Raw genomic sequence first — 19,970 nt, forward strand, 5'->3', positions numbered from 1 at the left:
CGGTCTGGAGTGAATACACTTGAGAGATGCTGCTCGTGGCGTGGGACAGAGGTAATGCAGAGGCTGGACATATTTGCAGTGTGGCGAGTGTAGAGCACAATAGAGACATTCAAGTTGTGGAGAATAACTTCGCTGAGAATCGATGGTTGGTGTTGGTGGTTGCTGTTTGTTGGAGTATCTCTTAAATGTACTCTTCCATAGTACTGTTGTGGTCTGAGAGAGTAAAAATACTTCGGTGTTGCTCTATAAAGCTGGAGGCACACCCAAAACATAGCATGGGTCCATTGTGGTATAAGGTCATGTGGCGCCCCTGAGGGTTCAGTCGCCACAGAGGTACTGCACCTCCTCCTGAGGTGTGGTACTCCACCATCCAGGTAAGGTGGAGACACCTGACCACACTCCAACACCTGCATCCCACACAACATAGTAGTGTAGCAAAGCACCCTTTGGTGGCTCCCTGCTTGGAACACGAAGCGTGCTGGGAGGTGGGTGAAGTTAGTTGGCACCGAGTTTAGGATTTAGTCAGTCTGACAGAGTCAGAGGAGGAGTGAAGATCCCCTGAGTGGGATGGATGAAGGAAGTGCTGCAGCGTCGGCTTAACATCTTCATTGCTGAACACCACAGGTGGTGTCACGAATCATTCACTTATAAACTTTAAACATCATCATCCACTCTATTCCCCTTTTACAATGGACGCCTAGGGCCACTTACCGGGTCACAGCTACCGTGACATCTCCCATTGAAATCCACCGGGCCCGGCTCCGAGTACCCCGCCGCCCTGGGTGCGAGGGCGTTCCAGTCACTCGAGGACTCTGGGCACCATAGTCTCCACCAGTAGATGACAGTTGTATGTAATAATCCGTGTAAGGTCACAGGCCCCTGGCAATGCAAGCATTTAATTGAACCCTTCTTCAAAGGCCAAGTTCAGACGTCTGTGAAATGTGGTCCGAGAATCTACAGCGATGTCTGCACTGCCTGCTGGTCTCCTGACCCAAACTCAACAGCCTCATGTAGGCTTAGGAAGCTGTTGAGATCAGGTCAAGAGGCCCAGGTGCCCATCTGGATGTCATGTTGCTTACTCGGGCTGAATTCAGATGTCCATTATAACAAAGCTCAGACTAGGGCTGAACTTATGTCATTTCTGAAAATTACAAAGATGACTGGCTTTGTGCTGTGCATGCTAAGTGGGTGCGGGAGCTGCACTGTTCTGTGTTTTGATCCATAACACACAAACCAAAAAATCCCCCCCCCCCATAAAACACACCTTTAAACTTATTCTGCTATTTCTATCAATGCTGCAGACTTGGACCAGAATATTTCTATTAGAACACTAGGAGCCAGGGGTGTTCATTGATCTATAATTATTTTTCACACACGACATTTTCATTCTTTTTCAGATAACTAAAAATGGCACAATCGAGTCTGAAGAAGCCAATGTTCTCACCCTAGATGATATTTCAGATGATGACATTGACTTGGATAACACTGAAGTAGACGAGTATTTCTTTCTACAACCCCTGCCAACAAAGAAACGGAGGGCCTTGTTGCGTGCGTCTGGGGTGAAGAAGATCGATGTGGAAGAAAAACATGAGCTGCGAGCCATCCGTCTGTCTAGAGAAGACTGCGGCTGTGACTGCAGAATATTTTGTGATCCAGAAACATGCACTTGCAGCCTCGCGGGCATAAAATGTCAGGTGAGCTGCCAGACTAGAATTCTTTTGGATGCCATTGTTTAGAATTATTATATATTTTTTCTTTTTCATAAAGGCAAATTTTACCTGCTGCTTCCAGCAATGTAGCATTAATAGGAAGGAAAAGGCATGTGTAGTATAGAACTATGGAGTATTACTGTTTATAGTCTATATCTGGTGGACAGAGGTGGAAATCAATTGTTATAACTTAAGATGGATTTGTATCCAATTGATAACAAATTTCAAGAAAACAATGGGGTAAATGGTGTGACTCTAATTATCACCTAATATCCCATGATGGCTACCGTACTTATTTTTAAAAGTCAATTCTGCACTTGGCTTTGCGGATATTGCCCTCGCCCCATAAAAGTGCCACATTACGCCCATGAAATAATTGCACCAATCCGTGCCTTATCGTCATAACTCCTATTGTTCAGAACAGGGGCCCCCAACCTGTAGCTCAAGGGCCACATGTGGCTTGCGGGCCCATGATGTGTGGCTCGCGGCTGTCCGCCAGCTTGGTATGTTAGCACCAGGTGTAGCAAATGGCTATTAAGAGAAGATCTCTAGATGGTGACTTTTGTGTGTAGCCCTGCACAGAAGAGCAGATCTGAATGGGGGTAAGATAGGAAACCCTGGTGTGATTTCAGTGGAAAAGCTTTGGCTGTCATTCTACTGGTAATGGGGGCTCTGGGTGTCACTACTGGGGATGGGGCAGAAGCTGGATTTGGTTCAAGATGCTCTCTGAGAGCTGAATGTGGCTCGCGATGCTCTCTGAGCTGGATGTGGCTCACAACGCTCTCAGAGCTAAATGTGGCTTGCGATGCTCTCTCAGAGCTGAATGTGGCTCGTGACACTCTGAGCTGGATGTGGCTTTCAAGGTCAGAAAGGTTTAGACAATAGAAAAATGGCCAAAAACAGTTCATCGTACACTATTAAATTGTTCTATAAACTTATTTTTAAAATCTCTAACCATGACCAACTTGTACCCAAGCACATGACCTCTAGCCTCCTCTAGTTCCGTTTACAGTCGGGTCTACAGAGCGTCAACCTCCTAGAGTAGAGACAGACCTCAAATCTAGGCTGCAGATTGAAGAATGCAAGAGCCGGGAGCGCTAACTGAATACTTTGCAGCACAGTTTGGGTTCATTCAGATAAGTGCATAATCCGTCCATATAGAAAATGGGTAGCATACGGATGGCACACGGACCAATGCAAGTCAATGTGCTAGTTCACAATAATGCTTCTACACATGGACCCATTGTCTGCATGTTAAAAGATTAAAAGTGAATTGCATATGGATGAAAAATTAGTTTATTCTGGATGACAAACATGAACGAATGTGTAGGCATATCTGAACTTAGTGTTGCAAAGGGATCTAATGAAGGCAGTAGGACATATGGCGGACCACCAGGTACCGCATCTGAAATCTGGAGCTGTCCCTTAATTTCACTGGAACTGGCCATACAATGCCACCTGCACTACAAATATGCTGGGGCACAGATTCCTCTAGCATCAGTGAACTGGCACTTCCTCTCGTCCCTCCTGACTCTCCAATTCCTCTCCAGTGGTGAGCAACGCATCCATGACCCCAATGTGTGTAGATAAGTCAGAAATTGGCCAACATCTCCACGTCAAACTAATAGACTAATTAGAAACTTATAGTTTGCTGATGTAAATGGATTACACCTAATGTGTTTATTGGCTTATGCTTTGCCCATTTCCAGTGCAGTTTAAGATTTCTCTATCTTTTTGAGCAGTAGTAGTTATATCAATTTTAGTTGATTTTATATAACGCCATTAATTTCTACATAATCGCTGTCCCCATTGAGGCTCACAATCGCAAATCCCTATTTGAGTGGGTTTCCTCCCATACTCCAAATGTAAAGGAATGAAAGAGCTGTCTTCACCCCTTCTGAAAAACATTTGTATTTAACTTAATTCATTTACCTGCTTTTAATCTGTAGTTTTACACAATCTGTTTTGCAACATTTAGTTGGCCTGTGGATAGCGTTAACTATTAGGGGCCATCCCATGGTGGGAAGGAGTTAAATTGGCACATAACCACTTGTTTTCCTGTTAGTTGGAGGGAGGGAAAGAGAAGAAAGTATTGCTGCAAAGAAAAGGCCACAAGTTGGAAGAGTGTTTATACTCAGACGAATCAAAGATGGGAAGTTCTAGAACAAGTTCTACCACCAACTGATTCTAGAGTGTGGAGAATGAAAGAGAATTGTGGCGCCCCTGAGGGTTCAGTTGCCACAGAGGTACTGCACCTCCTCCTGAGGTGTAGTATCCCACTCTCCAGGTAAGATGGAACTCCTGACCAGCCTCCAACACCTTCATCCCACACAAACACAGTAGTGTAGCAGAGCAACCTTCATCGCTCCCTGCTTGGAACACGAAGAGTGCTGGGAGGTGGGTGGAGCTTATACTGCACATAAGAGCGGGAGAATATTAGGAAAAGGTCAGTCTGTGAGAGAAGATCCCCTGAAAGGGATGGAGTGAAGGAAGTGCTGCAGCAGACTCCTGTGACCTGGAGCTGCTGGCACGGGAAGGAGCAATAGAAAGCCTGATTTTTCAGAAGGAAGATAGTTTAGTACAGAACGTAAGGAGAAGAGAACTAAGGACTAGGGTCAGTGCAGAGCCGTTCCTGAAGCTTAAAGTGCATGGCCGGGGTCCGGTCCCCGAGGCTATTTGTGAAACTAATGTTCCAGCAGCACACATCGGAGGAATAGTAGCTGTGACCACTCTATTCCCACAAAAGACTCGAAGACACGGTGGCAACCTATGTGTGAGCCGGGCCATGACGGATGGAGTCCCCGAAGCAGACTACAGTCACTTGTCATGCGAGTAGAGTTCCTAGAAACATCTGAGAGGAGGAACTTGGGTTTAACACACAACTTCAGTATAAGCGCTAGTGAGGTGACGTTCAGAACAGGCACACGAAAGGGAGAGTTTGAAAGGTTAATTCCGTCTGCCTGGGAGTTGGCTGAGCCCCTGATCTGGAGACCGCAGCATTGAAGCGGGCACCTGTCTGTGCCAAGAGCGTGAGTAAAAGAACTGGAAATGCATTTGTGGCGCCCCTGAGGCTCAGTCGCCACAGACGTACTGCACCTTCTCCTAAGGTGTAGTGCTCCACCATCTGGGAAAGGTGGGAGCTCCTTTCCACACTCCAACACTTGCACCCCACACAACAGGGTAGTTCTTCACAACCACATTGTGGCTCAGTGCTTCGAGAGTAGCAAAGCACCTTTGGTGGTTCCCTGCTTGGAACACTGGATGTGCTGGGAGGTGGGTGGAGTTAAGATACATAAAAGAGTGGGAAAGTGTAGGATGACAGGTCAGTCTGACAGAAGGTCAGTCAGGTAGGAAGTCACTCAGACAGGAGTGAGGATCCCTGGATGGAGGAGGGAGTGCTGCAGCTGCCTCAGTGATCTGAGCCAGCTGGTACGGGAAAGGAAAAGGAGAAAGACTTAGAACTGAAACCTAAGCTTCCATAAGAGAGAGACAAGTACGGAATGAAGGAGTAAGGAGAACAGAGAGGACGTGGGTTAGAAGAGGAACCCTGCCTATAGGTTCTCAGCGCAAGGCCGGGGCCCGGTCCCCGAGGTTGTATGGACACTTATGGTTCTGCAGCAGACACCGGTGGAGTAGTTGGCTGTAAATGCACTACTCCCATCTAAGACTTGGGGCACAACAGCAACTGAATAGAGAGCCGGGGCTCAGGAGAAGGGAGTCCCCGAAGCAGGCTACAGCTGTCTGCCGTACAAGTAGAGTTCTTGGGAACATCAGTCAGGAGGAACTCCAGTGTAACTCAGTACTAGGAGATCTTCACACTCAAAGACGCTATAGAGGAGTTGTTCAGAAAGGTTCATGTTGGCAGAGTGTTGGAGGGGAGCATTCCATCTTGCCTGGAGGTTGACTGAGTCTCTGACCCGGAGGACACGACCCGGAGGCAGGCACCCTTGTGTACCGCAGACTGTGAGTGGAGCTTTGGAACTACAGGCCCCAGTGTCCTCCCTTCATTCTTGCGTCAACCCGCTCAGCACCGCTACATCTGGGTACCATCCTTTACACCGCCTGCGCCTCTCCTCATCCATTGCAACTACACGGCCCTGGGGCTACAGCTTCACCTGTGGGGAGCTACACCATCTATGCTGCAGCACACCACCAGCCCCAGAGGATCCGCATGCAGCGTCGGCCTTACATCTCACTTGCCGAGCACCACAGGTGGTGTCACAAACCATTCCACTTAAACTACATTACAAACTCCCATTGATTTTTGGGCGCCCAGGGCCACGGACCGGGTCACTGCTGCTGTGACACATCCCCCTGACACCGGCCCGGTACCGAGTACCCCCGCGGCCCTGGGAGGGCGACCCACATTCATCTGTCTCATTGCCTTCTTCCTGCGCCAACCCACTCAGCACTGCTACATCTCTGTGCCTAACACTGCACCATCTACTTCTCCTCATTTGCCAACCTCATCTACTCTGCCCTGGGACTACAGCCCTACCTGTGGAGGGCTACAACATCATTGCTGCACCACACCATCCGTCCAAGAGAAGCAGCGCTGGTCAAACTGACAAGAAACCACAGCACAGGTGGCGTCACAAATCCTCTCAATGACTTTATCCCCATCACTCTACCCCTTTTACATTGACCGCCTGAGGCCACGGACCGGGTCACCGCCACTGTGACATCTCCCATTGTAATCCACGGGCCAGGCACCGAGTACCCCACGGCTTCTGGGGGCAAGTCAGAAATGAGAAGGTATCTTCCACCTGCAGTGAGTACAGCCAGAGCAGAACAGATCTGAGAGAGGTGTAATCTGCTTGGAGTGGGCTGCATAAGGACCGCGTGCTAGCTGGTCCTGGAATATTAGGAGTTTCTATTCTGACCATGAGGGGACACAAAGGTGCATCTATAGTGGAGAATAAAGGAAGTGAAAGTCAGAACTAGAAAGCTTGAAGTGCTTTGACATTCGTGCACCATATTGATAGCGCCATCAAAATGCCGTGTCTGTTATGGGTAAGAAGAAAGCTTCTGTATGATACCGAAGAACTGTAGCAGAAGTGTATTTCCTGCTATCAATTTATAGTTCTGTTTAGGAAATTCCAAAAAAGAGAGAAAAACGAACTAGAAAGTCATACAAAAAATAGAAAAAAGTCAAGGGTAATAAATGGTTATAGAGGACAAAAAGGGGGGAGGGGAAAGGACATTACAATGATGTAACCAACCACCAAGTGTATGATTGCCTAGAAAAACAGGTGACCACAGAAATTCATAAAAGGTGCCAGATGAATAGATCACAAACAAATATCTATAAGGTGTACATAATTATATCAAGTATCAAATAGAATTCAAAACAACACCACCAAACGGGTATCTTGTATGTGTCAAGTGGAGGTAGAGAAAAATCATAAAAATGTACAAAATCCATGATCCAGCAGAGGTAAAATAAAAAATCATCATGGTAAATACTAATACACAATTACAGATAAAAAAAATAGCAAATACAGACCGTACATATCATAAAGAGATTCATAAGAATGAAGGAAGCGCAGATAAGTAAAGTGAAAGTGGCTAAATAGCCTATATAAGCCATGTATTAGAAATGTTGGATAATTATATATAAATGCCTAAATGGTCACACCGGCATGGGCAGACACGCGCCCTGACGTGCGTTTCGGATATGATCCTTCGTCAGGATTTAGAAATTAAGAAATTCCAGTAATTTTTTTTTTTTTTTTTTTTTTTTTTTTTTATCTTCTTTCTTCTGACTATAGTCTCCCTGATTTTTATCTCCTATTTTCAAGGTCCTCATGCCATCAAACTACTTGTGGCCTGAATAGGTGTCAAACTCCCATATCGCTCATAAACACTCAGGGGTACTGTAACAGGGTGCTTTAGGACCACAGATGGTCCTTTACACAAACACAGAGTCTGAAGTATCTTTGAAACCAAGATTCCAGCACTAAGTACTAACCACTGAGCCGCATAGCTGGTATAAGTAATGAATGATCCATCTGTAACAAACATAATTACTTACATTGGGAACCTTCCACTCTATTTTCCACTTCTGACCCTACATAAAATATTTCCTGTGACGACAAATCCTAATTGCTGTGTGGATCTACCTGACAATGCCGTAAACGATAACTCATGCTTAGTATTTGAATTTTAAAAAAAGGTTTATTTTTGTGTTTTTTCTTTAAAAGGTGGATCGTATGTCGTTTCCTTGCGGATGCTCCAAAGAGGGATGCAGCAATACAGCGGGGCGAATAGAATTTAACCCTATCCGCGTAAGGACACATTTTTTGCACACAATCATGAAACTTGAGTTGGAGAAAAACCGTGAGCAGCAGGTGTCTGCGGCAAATGGGTGCCACGGTGGTGACGTCGGCGCAATTGCCACTTCTATGGTCCAGACCGGCCATTCTGTAGAATATTCTATTGCTGAGAATTTTGAAATTGAAACAAATCCCCAATCTGCAATGATGCACTTTCAGAATTCGGAGCACCTGGACTGCAGTGGGGAAGAGGAGGAAGATGATGGGAGTAGTTACTGTAGCGGAGTAACTGACTCTAGCACGCAAAGTTTAGCTCCGAGTGATTCAGATGACGACGAAGATGATGAAGGTGAAGACGACGACGATGAGGAAGAGGAGGAAGAAGACGATGGTGACAAATCGGATGACTTTAATGAAGTATCCCATGAAGACAATCTCTCCGTACCTTCAGTCCTCTGCTATTCAGATGCCAATTCAATGCATGATAACAATATAAAAAATTCTCAATATTACACCAACACCTCACCAATGTATTACCAAATAGATAACCATAATTCCTGTGCCATGAATCAAATGACCGAAGCCTATGCGGAAGCAGATACGGTGAAAAATGGGGCTGCAAATTTGGTGCCTTACAATATGAGACCTGAGCAGTTTGTGGACTATTCAAGGCAATCTGGTGAAGGCTACACCAATTCTAATTACCCCGTAACAAGTCCATCGGTGATCGTCTGCTGCGCTACCGCAGAAAATGACAACAATGGTCATTGCAATACTTTGTATGTGGAACATCGGTCAAGTCTCCCTCCGGTAGGGTTTCGGTCATATCTAAAGAGTTCCTCGACCGATGGATATGTATCAAACTTAAATGGTGGGGGCCACCATGTACCAGAACTTCTGAATGAAAATACCATATCTGAGACCAGCAAACTTCACGAGGATTGCATGAAGGCCCCGGTGGTGGAGACTGTACCAGTTTAATGAGGCATATCTGACAAATCAATCATTGTGATTTATTGATTGAAAAAAATCAGTTTTAAACCACAGACCATGTAGAGATGAACATTCTATTTTAATTTTTTTTTCTTCTTCTTAGTCCTAATTTATGGTTCACTTTTTACGTCATCATGACCATGGCACTGCACAACAACACTGTTTACCAATGCTTAAAAGTATTTAAAGCTTTGTTAATTAGGAAATGTTAATTTAAATATGTTAACCATTATATATTTCAAGGAGGCCTGCTATGGTAAAGGCCAACTAGATCCAATATTTATATATTTAACGGGTCAGTGCAAGATTGATCTGATTCTTAACCAGGGGGACATCGCCCCTTTTGGTTTTTTTGTAGTTGTGGTTGGACTTTAACTCCCTCCCCCATAATTGCTTTTTTGAGATTTTCTTTTGTCCAGCTACAAGAAGCCTGCCATGAGTATTTATGTATACTCCAAGGCCTATATAATATTAAAAAAAAAAACTTTGTGATTTTTGTGATAAAATATAGTTGTGATTTTATTTATGAAATTTCTACGTATGATTATAGGTGGCCACTCCATTTGTTATTTACATGGACCTGATTTAACCAAGAAGAGGATGGTTAAGAGATTGCAATATCTTGTACCCTCAAAATAACTGGGATTCTAGGGTACGACTAGTCAGGGTTAATATGGACAAGATGAATAGCTGTCAGACAATCCTGGAATTATTGTTTTCTTACATGATTTGTCACTAATGTAAATTTACTGTATCTTGGTCACTTTTAACGAACAATGTCCTAGATGGCATAGGCCATGCGTTAAGGTGGTTACTGAGACTTTTAATATTGATAACTTTTTTTTCAAGCAGAGGTTATAACTCTCAGATTGGTGGGGTACTGGCTCCCTGCAGCCCTGTGATTGGCTGATTGATGAGGTCATGCCTCATTGAAGCGGACACGGCTCTGTACAATGTGCTGTGGCCATGACAAGTACTGCAGCTCTCCAATTCACTCGACTCAATCCGGTCATTAATAGAAAAGTTCAGGAAAACTTCTTTTAAAATATGGCAAATGCATCGGTAACCTCCAAGTCTCAAATCTTTTATTTTTTTTTTTTTTTATTACATATATATATATATATATAATATATTTATTTATATTTCACCCTCACGGGGAAAGGGTTGGTGTTCGCTGCTGCCATGTAACAAATTATTTTCTTCCACCCCCAAAAAAAAACTCACTTTCCATACTCCCCATTATACCCTGAAATGGTAAAAATAACATTCAGTTTAAACTCCTCAATAGACATTAAGGGTCTGTGCACATGTTGCGGATTCTGCTGCATTGTACAGTACTTTTTTATAGCCTATGGAAATTGAAAAACGCTGTGCACATGCGGATGTTTCCACGGTTTTAAATCCACAGCATGTCAATTCTTTGTGCGGAATCCTCAGCGGTTTGACACCTGCTCCATCACCAGGTGTCAAAACGCAGGGGAAAACTGCAATCTAATCCGCAGGTAAAACACAGGTCATTTGACCTTTGGATTTACCTACGGATTTAGCCAAATCCGCAGCACAATCCGCAACGTGTGCACTCGCCCTAACAAGCAACGCCAGACTGCGATTATAGGGCCAGCTCCAGTCTTTCTAGCCAAACTGCAATTAAAGCGGACATTCAATACTACGCAACCCAAATACAGTTCAACGTGACACATTACCAGATGCATGTTTCGGTGGCTTTGATCGATTTTGTTGTTCTCCTGCCACAGTTTGGTTTTATGGAGGTTAAGCCTGATTTAAACAGACCACTAGACGCGGCAGCACCTCCACTAATTTTAGATTTCAGTCGCTGTTGGTCAGAGAAGGAGAGTCCGCAAACAGAAAACCTAAGTCTAGATTAATACTAAAAAGTTTGTACAAGAATGAAGACCCAATGTCGGATCATCTGGCCCTTTGATAAATCCTGTTCTTGATGTCGACACTGAAACTGATGTCATCATATTGGACAGATTTTCACTGACTTGTTAGGAAAAAAATTATTACTTTTTGTTTTTTCTTGAGAAACTGAAACGGTGATGGCAAAAACTGGTACACGGACCATAATTGGACAGGTGTTTTTTTTTTTTCATGTACATAAAGTGTCATTTAGGTATCCTTTTATTTTTCTTATATGGCCTCCATACACATTAGACTGATGTCTGCCTCACATGACTAATTTGTATAGGGACCTCCCTACTTTCCTCCTCCTGCATGATCAAGTTTGGACTGCAAATTCTCTTTTTTTTTTTTTTTTTTATTCGTCTGCTAAAGAAGCCACTGCCAGTGGAGTCTGGCAGTGGCTTACTTGTAGAAAACACTGGAGTGCTCCAGTGTATGATGGAGTTGGGAATGAGTGAGTGGCCGAGCGATCCATTCAGCTTGCAGCTTTCTAATGTGTATTGGGCCCTTTTTAAGTGCCACAATTGTAGCTAAAGAATTCACCAACGTAGATCACAGCACTACCTGGACCATTCACAAATTATAAACCTGAATGCTCATTATATCAAGAGAGAAATATCCAAACCTGCTGAAGGGTACACATATGGGTCACCCGAGAGAGTTCTCCACAACCGAGAAACTGTCCCATTATTTTGATCAGAGTTTGATTAGAATGGCATCAATTTTTCTTGGCCGTGGAAAGAAAAAAAAAGTTTCAACACTATCTCCATTCTGTCAGTCTTTGAAAACCAGACCATACTTGTATGTCATCTGAGCGCCGTCCAATTTTTTTTTTTAATTTTTTTTTTCATCATGGACCCATAAACTTGCATTGCCGATTTTGATCCGTCACTTAGTTGAAAATCGGAACACGACTTTCTGTTCTTTTTTTTTTTCCGTGGACTACTTGATGTGAGAAAAAAATTGAACATGTGTACAACCCCATGGAATATCATAGGTATTAGTGCTACCTGAAAAAAAAAAAAAAAAAAAAAACATGGAGAGCACTTGTCTGAGAAAATCTAACATGAGCCCTAATAATGAAATGTCCTAAGAGGTGACCTAGGCCTCATTATAAAGAGTGACATTGCAGATTTGAATAAAATTTGCCAAAATTTTTACAGGTGCAAAGCACATCCACCTTATACATACTGATGCACTTTATTTCTCTAGTGAGCAATATGATTGGAGAAGTTGCAAGTTGCTCCCATTGCAATCAAACCTGTACAAACGGCCAATGCCGATAAAACATTTGAATTATTAAGTTATGCCAGTGGTTTTCAAACTGTGAGGTGACCCCGTTATTGGTGACGTAAAGGGAGTTTGCAGCAGACGCAATTATATATGGTCCTACTGGTCAAAGACTTTACATTTGGCAGCAGAACTCTGGTTTTGCAAGATGGTTGACGGACCAAACTCGGAGAAAACAAAAGCATAAATTTAATTTTTACATCTCGGCAAGGACTAGGAGTACCCAGACCAAAGTCAAAATAAGTTCTAGTTGTTGTTGGGGCACTCTCAAAAGCTTAAGTTCAATAATGTAGGTATAGGGAGTTGCAGAGCGAGAAGTCCCACCCTGGACTTGGCTCCTAAAGGAGCATGAGGGCCGCACTTGCACGTAAGAGACCAGTATTAAAAATGGGCACATTTTTGGTGGGGACAATGTTTCAGATTTCATAACTGGACCTTTGAACTTCAAAATATCCCTGAGTAGCCGTATACATAACCATATATGAAGACCTTGTATTGCTTAACCAATATGAAGGCTCTGTCCATATAGCCATCCATGTATGCAGCTGTAGTATTCCTGATAGAACTGATCTATGATCAGATCTATGACACTGTATGGCCACGCAGTAAATTAATAGAAATGGGGGGTAAAAAGTATACCATACATATTATGATTATTCCATGGCACTTTACATGTGAGGAGGGGTATACATAATAAAAAACACAAGTACTGTAATCTTAACCAATACATATATTTATTTTTTGGGGGGCATTTGCTTACTTTATAGAAAAGCACAGGGTACTCATTGACTTATGTCATATGATTGGGGCCTATGGCTACATTTGGTGTATGTACCAGGAACGTTTTTGACAAACTCTACATTCATGACCTTTGAAAAGCACCTTAAATGTGTGTGGACACCTTGTCTTTTTCAGGCAGCTTCCAAGCGGAATGCACCTGAAAAAGACGTCATATGTATATAGCCTTTGAGCGTTGAAGTTTTTGGGTTTTTTCGAGTGGATAGGCAACACCAAACACCATACACCAAAATAGGCAATTGCATCCATAACTACTGGAAACATTACGCATTGTACATTTCTGGAGAAGCAGTTTCTTACAACGTTAATGTAGTGGCAGGGTGCAAGTCTGAGCTTACCACACACCTTTCTCACTGATTTTATATGGAAGATACAGTGCGCCTTAGTAAAAAATGGGAACGTACATGCCCATAGCTGAACGTGGCAGGGCTGTACTACAGCTACGGATCTGTACAATGTCTTTGTGTACGATCCATGAAATTACGGTTTTCCTTCAGATGACTCTTACTGTGATGGTTAAAACAACTTTTCAAAACCAAAAAGCACGAACAGTACAGAGAAAAACTCCATGTCTTTGGTTCCTACACATTAGTGGTGGCAGAGTGAAAAGTAGGATAAGGCATTAAAACCATGGACTGATTTATATGACCTATCCCCAATACTGATGGGAGAGCAGAGTGCAATCGTGGGATCAAGGAGTCCTTGGAAATTTATTCTATATTAGGATCCATTTCTTCATTCAGTAAAACATATATGGAAGGGAACATTGACCTCACAAAGTCATATAATTGAGCTAACGAGGTAGTGATGTGTGCTCGGATAAGGTGTAATCCGAGCATGCACATATCCTAATCGAGTATTTCGGAAGGCTCGAAAAATATGTTCAAGTCACTGCCACTGCATGTCTCGTGGCTGCTCAACAGCATGTTACCTGTTTGATAGGCAATCTCTGCATGGGTTGTGGCTGTCGAACAACCGCAAGACATGCAGCCACTGCAACTCAAGCCGAAAATACTTAATTAGGACACAAGCATGCTCGGATTACACCTAATGTGAGCACACACGCTCATCACTTATCCTATCCCAATATGTAGTACATTTAATAATATTAGCAAACACCTACAATTAGAAATACAGTATAGTTTTTCTGATTTTCTGTCTCTTTCCTTATGTGCAGGCATTGCAGGACCTTGGGTATCCATGGTTATGACCACTAGCAACTGGCTAACTGTCTCTATATCATTGGCTGTAACCATGGATACCCAAGGTCCTGCAATGCCTGCACATGAGAAAAGAGACATAGCGAATCAGAAAAACTATACTACATTTCTAATTGGAGGTATTTGCTAATATTATTATTACACCTACTACATATTGGGATAACATCTTGGAGATAGGAATACCCCTTTCAGGCTTTGGATAGAAAGGTATTTTCTATTATCACAGCTGCTGTCATAGTATATATTTTATTTTTTTTTTATCATTAAGATAAAGTGGGGTGAAGTGATGAGGAAACCCCTTTGAGGTGAAACAGAGTATTACTCTTCCATGGCTGCTCCAGATCAGCTGAGCTGAAGAGTTCCTTGCGTTATGACAGCTAATTCTCCCAATGGCTGCTATGTAATGCTTTATTTCCCTGATATTTTTTGCCAGGGGTGTCAAAATATGACCAGCAGATCACCCCAGATCTTACAAAATTGTGTTTACACGTAAATCCTGCAATTTTTTTTTTTTAAGTTGCTTTCTATCTACATGTTTTCTGCAGCTGTCTGGACCAAGATAGGTAATAGCAATCAATTGTGTGCCTGCATCAAATAAAAAGGGGACAAACAGATAAAAACTGCAGCAAAGTTTAAACAGAAGCTTTGATTTTTGATTCTGCACTTAAAAAAAAAAAATAATAAAAAAAAAAGGATTTCCTCTTAAAGGGACAACCTCATCCGAGACGGCCCAACTATGCATTGAGGGTAATTCTCCGAAGTGAACAGACAGAAGATTCAATTCCATCACTGCTGTAAAAAATCCATGGCTAGATCTTGTATCCGCTCTTTTAACATCTTCACTGGTGGCGGGATCTGATACAAGGATCAGCTTGGTATAAATATAAGATCCATTCCTTGAATGCCATGTTCTTTATTCACGAGTGTCCAGGCAAACCATCATGGCTCACAATTCTTTCAGGAGAGCGAGTTGGCGCCAGCTCCCTCCCCTGCTGGAGTTGTTAGATATGGACATGTTTGCTCTGTATAAAGAAGATGGTAACAAGATGGCGAGCACCGGTGCATCGTCTTATTGCTATATATTTATTCTCAATAATGTTTGTAGTCTTCATTTATCTCAATGGAATGGAGCTGCCCTACACACAACCTTTGGACAGCCGTGGCTTTGGTTTCAGAAGAAAGCAGCCATGTTTTTCAGATCCTTAACAACTCCTTAATAAAAACAAATCCAGGTCCTCTTTGAGTGGTCACCCCCAATAGGCTTCCCTAGCCGTAGCAATCGGAAAAACATTTCCTATAAATTATTATATTTTTGAGATCTTTAACAGGAAGCTGAAATGAAGATTTATAGAGTGAGAGTGAGGATATTACATTTGTATGGCTATCCCAAATAATGACCCATTGCTTCCCTATCAACTGAGAGTTCTGTTATTACCTGGTTCCCCCTTTTGGCCAAGTTTTGCCACCATAAGAAGCCAGGGACCTTCGCTTCATCTTTGCCACCTCTTTTATGCTTTTATGTGCTTCTACAGCAGAACCGAGACAATTTTGAGAGCCATTAAAATGCACAGAGACGAACAAATTTAATCATTTTCAAAATGGGCACTTAACGCGTTTTACGTTACTTCAAATTTCCTTTTGACTTCAAAGACTTTTTTTTTTCTTTTTGAGATTTGACAAGCAAATTGCAGCTTGTATTATGTTTTCCGAGGGAATTTACATTTTTAATGCAATACACCTCTTTATCTGTTGAGTATTTTGCTGTCTTTCTATTGATATGAAGTATATGTTATGTACATGTTGGTTTGAAACTGTAGATTTGCCTTGCTGTTAAAATGACTGCATCTGCTCTGCTTTTATACTATGTCAAATGAACTTTTTTTTGTTTTTTTTGTTTTTTCTTTTTTTGGGGGAGGGGGGTAAATAAGAGTGAAAGATGGACAGTTGATTTTAAGAGACTAATAATGTTATTGAAATACAAGTGTATGACGCATTATAAAACATGATACAAACCTTAAGATAAAATAATGGTTTTCGGAAATGAGATTCAACTTCAAACTTTGTTGGTGTCATTTTATTAATTATTATTTTTTACTTTTTCTGTTCCTTTCTCCTTGGATGGTAGGCTGCGTGATGAAAATGGAGGAATGGTGATAGGGCATGCTTCTCAATGTTACTGAAATGTCTGGGAAGTTCCCCCCCCAAAAAAAGGAGTCCTCATGGACTTGTAGAATTAGCGGTGCTACCCAAACCTCTCGCGAGGCAGCGTTCCCTAGTGGTTTTCTTTGAGGTTACATTGAGTCCTACCGTTCAAAAGACAGGAACGTGGAATGGACAGAGAGGGGGAAGTGACCAGAAAGGGGACATTTATGAAAAAAAAATCTGATTGTGCAAGGCAAACCCAGAAGATATTACAAAAAAGATGGCAAGCATGCCATAAGGGCATATGCTTCCTATCTCACCCAAGAATTGTGGCTCTACAGTGCGAGACTTCAAGAAGCATGAGCCACTCATGCCCTTGGGTGATCGGGTGAGACACCAAAGAGGGGAGGTCCCATTACTCCATTTCTCCCCCTTGGTATCCATTTATTTTTCCAGTAAAGGCACCATTAAACTTCTTTTCTCATTTACTACTCACAGCACCGCCTGAATAGTTGTTTATGGCACTTACCTACATCTAATATTTCCCCAAAAATCTTAATACAGCTGCAACCTCAAGATTATATTTACAGACAACAATCAGTAGAAAAGCACAGGCCAAAGTTCATTAAATTCCATGTTTACTAGAGTAAAGAAAACGTTCATTCACATTTTGGTGAAAAATACTCGAATCCTATATCCCCTGAAGATACTGTCATATATATTATACTCATAGTGTGACTATTTTAAGAAGTTCCTAAAAGATGAAATGTCATTCACATTAAATTCTTCTATTCAGTTTGCAAGATAGGTCATGGGGAGAAAAAAAAAAAAATATTATATATACACACACACACACACACACACACACACACACACTAGATTGGGTAGAAAAAGGAGGTCTGCACGTTTAAGAATAAGACCCAGCAGTGACCTATACGGTACAGAGATTTGTCAGTTTTTCCGTTATGTCCAAAAAGAGATTTTATAGTAAATGGAAAATAATTGTAAAGGGGGTTTTACACATAGCGATATCGCTAGCAATATCGCTAAAGCGTCACCGATTTTGTGACGCAGCAGCGGTATGGCTAGCGATATCGCTACATGTGATACTTGCCTCCGACCGGCTCCCCTGCTGGCAATCGCTGATCGCGCGAGAACGTCCTGGTCCATTTCTCGGCGGCGGCTTCCTGCTGGCGCCGATGAGCGACACGTGGACGCGGGAGGAAGACGTCATCGCCGCGTCTGACAGGTAAGGCCTCTTTCACACTTCCGTTTTTTACAATCGGTCACAATCCGCCAGGTTTTGAAAAAAACGGATCCGCAATTTTCTTTTGAGGATCCGTTTTTTTTCCCCATTGACTTCCATTATTGGCGGATTGTGACGGATTGCCGTCCGTTGCATCCCTTTTTTTTGCGGATCCGCCAAAAGTTCCTGTCCGTCACCATCCTCAAAGATTTAAAAACGGAGCTTGCAACGTTTTTTTCTGTGGCGGATCTTCCAGACACTCATTTAACCCGAAATTCTTTCTGGGTGCCGGACAAAAAAAATTCTCTCTCTCTCTCTAGGCTGCGATTCCTTTAAAATTCTTCATTTGTCGGATCCGTCAAAATAACGGACGGGTGCCATCCGTTGTCATCAGTACTAAAACGGATCCGCCATCTGTCCTTTTGGCGGATCTTGACTGATGCAAAAAAACTGAAGTGTGAAAGAGGCCTTAGTAACGACCGCTGCTGCGTCGCTGCTGAGATCTGCCTGTTTGGCAGCTCACTAGCTACCATTTAACGATGCACCAGCGATTCTGATCGCGTCATATCGTGGTCAGGATCACTGGTGCATCGCTAAATGTAACGGGGTCTTAAGAACTCAGGAAGAAAGTCATCACAAGAGGAATTTTTAAGGTCAGTTTGGTTTCTGGCTGTGTTCTCTTAATTTGCATCAAAGTTCTCAAATGGTCGCACAATGTTGGACACATTTGGCACAACTGTAGCTGAAAGACTTGAATTGATTTCCACTTTCACCCCCTTCTTTCCCTCCAATAAAATTATTTTGCGGCATTTTGTTTATAAAAATCCAGTGGACCTGCCTCTTTTTGCCAAGTTTAAAATAAAAATAGATTTGTGCAAAACCCAATAAGTTCCTCCATTCTTTGTTGTGTTCCGCTTGTCTCCCCGCCCCCCCCCCCCCCCGCCCCTAGAAATAACTGAACAAATTGTCAACTGGGTATGACCAGTTTGGCGTGTGTCCTTACACAATTTGATACTGTCCATTCTTTGCTGCCAGTGCCACATTATGTACAGACACACTTGTTTGACAATTAGGTGTTACCATTTTCCTTGTCAAATATTCTGTTATTCCTCCTAGAAGTTTAAGATGAACGACACAACACAGCCTTCTAAGAAATGTAGTTATATATTAAAGCAAATACGTCAGGATTTATTTTAATGATGTTTGTGTCGCTTTTTCTTTAACTGGTGCTATGTTGAGTTCACCTTTAATTTAAAAAAAAAAAAATGAAAGCGTTGCAGATAATAGACAAAACATTCAGTTGTGTAACAAAATTGTGGACACTTTATGAAATGTTTGTTTTTTGCCTTACGGTTGAGATTGTAAGGGAGGGCCAGAACCGTAGTCGTGACCTGTACTCTGGTGGCATGTGCGTCCAGCCCTTCCCCTACATGAAACAATACTATGCTCCTCGGCATACCTGCATCTCCAGTTCTATTTTCACCCGGGCACTTCCCAGGCCATAACGGTCCCTCTTCTAGGTGACTCACATCAAGGGAGACACAGTCCGAGACAGCTATAACACTTTCTGTACTTAGGATTTCGCACGTTACATCCACAGCTGGTACATCATCACATTTACTTGCTTAGTGATCTTTCCCTTGCTTGCTGTCACTTTAGTGCAGTACACGCCCAGACCGGACAGTACTGGACTGCTTTCCCAGTTCCTTCCAGGTCTGACCTCACTACAATGACATTTCCTTCAGCCTGTTTCGCCCCAGAACTGAATTAATCAATCACTACGCTCGGTGACCCCCGGTGAAGCATCCAGCCCGGCTGTACCAATCTTGTTGAAGTGCCATCTTCTTTCATCTCCTTAGTCCAGCCAACTTCTGCCCTAAAAGCATTGGCCCAGGCGGTGAGACGCTACATCTTCCTTTTCCTGTTCTGATCCACTGCTAAGCCCTGCAGTGGCCTTGGGTAACGTGGGCAATAACGACTTAATGTTAAGTGACTGCCAAGCTGTCTGGGCCTTTAGCACATGTGGACTCTTGGGCGCCCTGGCCCTGTTTCACTAAATCGCTCCTCAGAACTAACCTTAACTCTCAGCAGAACCCTCCTACAATTAACCCTCTAAGAACCTCCTATCAGATCCCACTAGTATGCCTCCACCTAGTGGCCCACAACATAATTACAACTACCCAACCAATGAGGAAACTATGTACTAGAAGTACCCTCCTCTAATGTCCCAAGAAGGGTGCACTAACTTTCCCTGACTATACATACACAGATTACACATAATATACATGTAATATTATCATACAGGAACATGAGGCAATATATATAGCTGTCAATACAATGGTAACACATTCAAGAGGCAATACTATAAGTAAAG

General features: G+C 42.7%; 1 protein-coding gene across 4 annotated transcripts in view; it reads left to right on the forward strand.

The window, feature by feature from the left end:
* CSRNP3 (cysteine and serine rich nuclear protein 3) overlaps positions 1-11,729 on the forward strand; it is a 126,236-nt gene extending 114,507 nt beyond the window's left edge. For all 4 annotated transcript variants that reach the window (XM_073545771.1, XM_073545770.1, XM_073545768.1 and 1 more), the window contains exons 4-5: positions 1,398-1,694; positions 7,913-11,729. In XM_073545771.1, the coding sequence (XP_073401872.1) occupies positions 1,398-1,694; positions 7,913-8,965 (1,350 nt within the window). In that variant the 3' untranslated portion in view covers positions 8,966-11,729. The remainder of the gene's footprint in view (positions 1-1,397; positions 1,695-7,912) is intronic.
* Positions 11,730-19,970: the final 8,241 nt, after the last annotated feature.

The sequence above is a fragment of the Dendrobates tinctorius genome, unplaced genomic scaffold, assembly GCF_039654945.1.
Source record: "Dendrobates tinctorius isolate UK_male_01 unplaced genomic scaffold, ASM3965494v1 ptg000143l, whole genome shotgun sequence".
NCBI classification, from domain to species: Eukaryota; Metazoa; Chordata; class Amphibia; order Anura; family Dendrobatidae; genus Dendrobates; species Dendrobates tinctorius.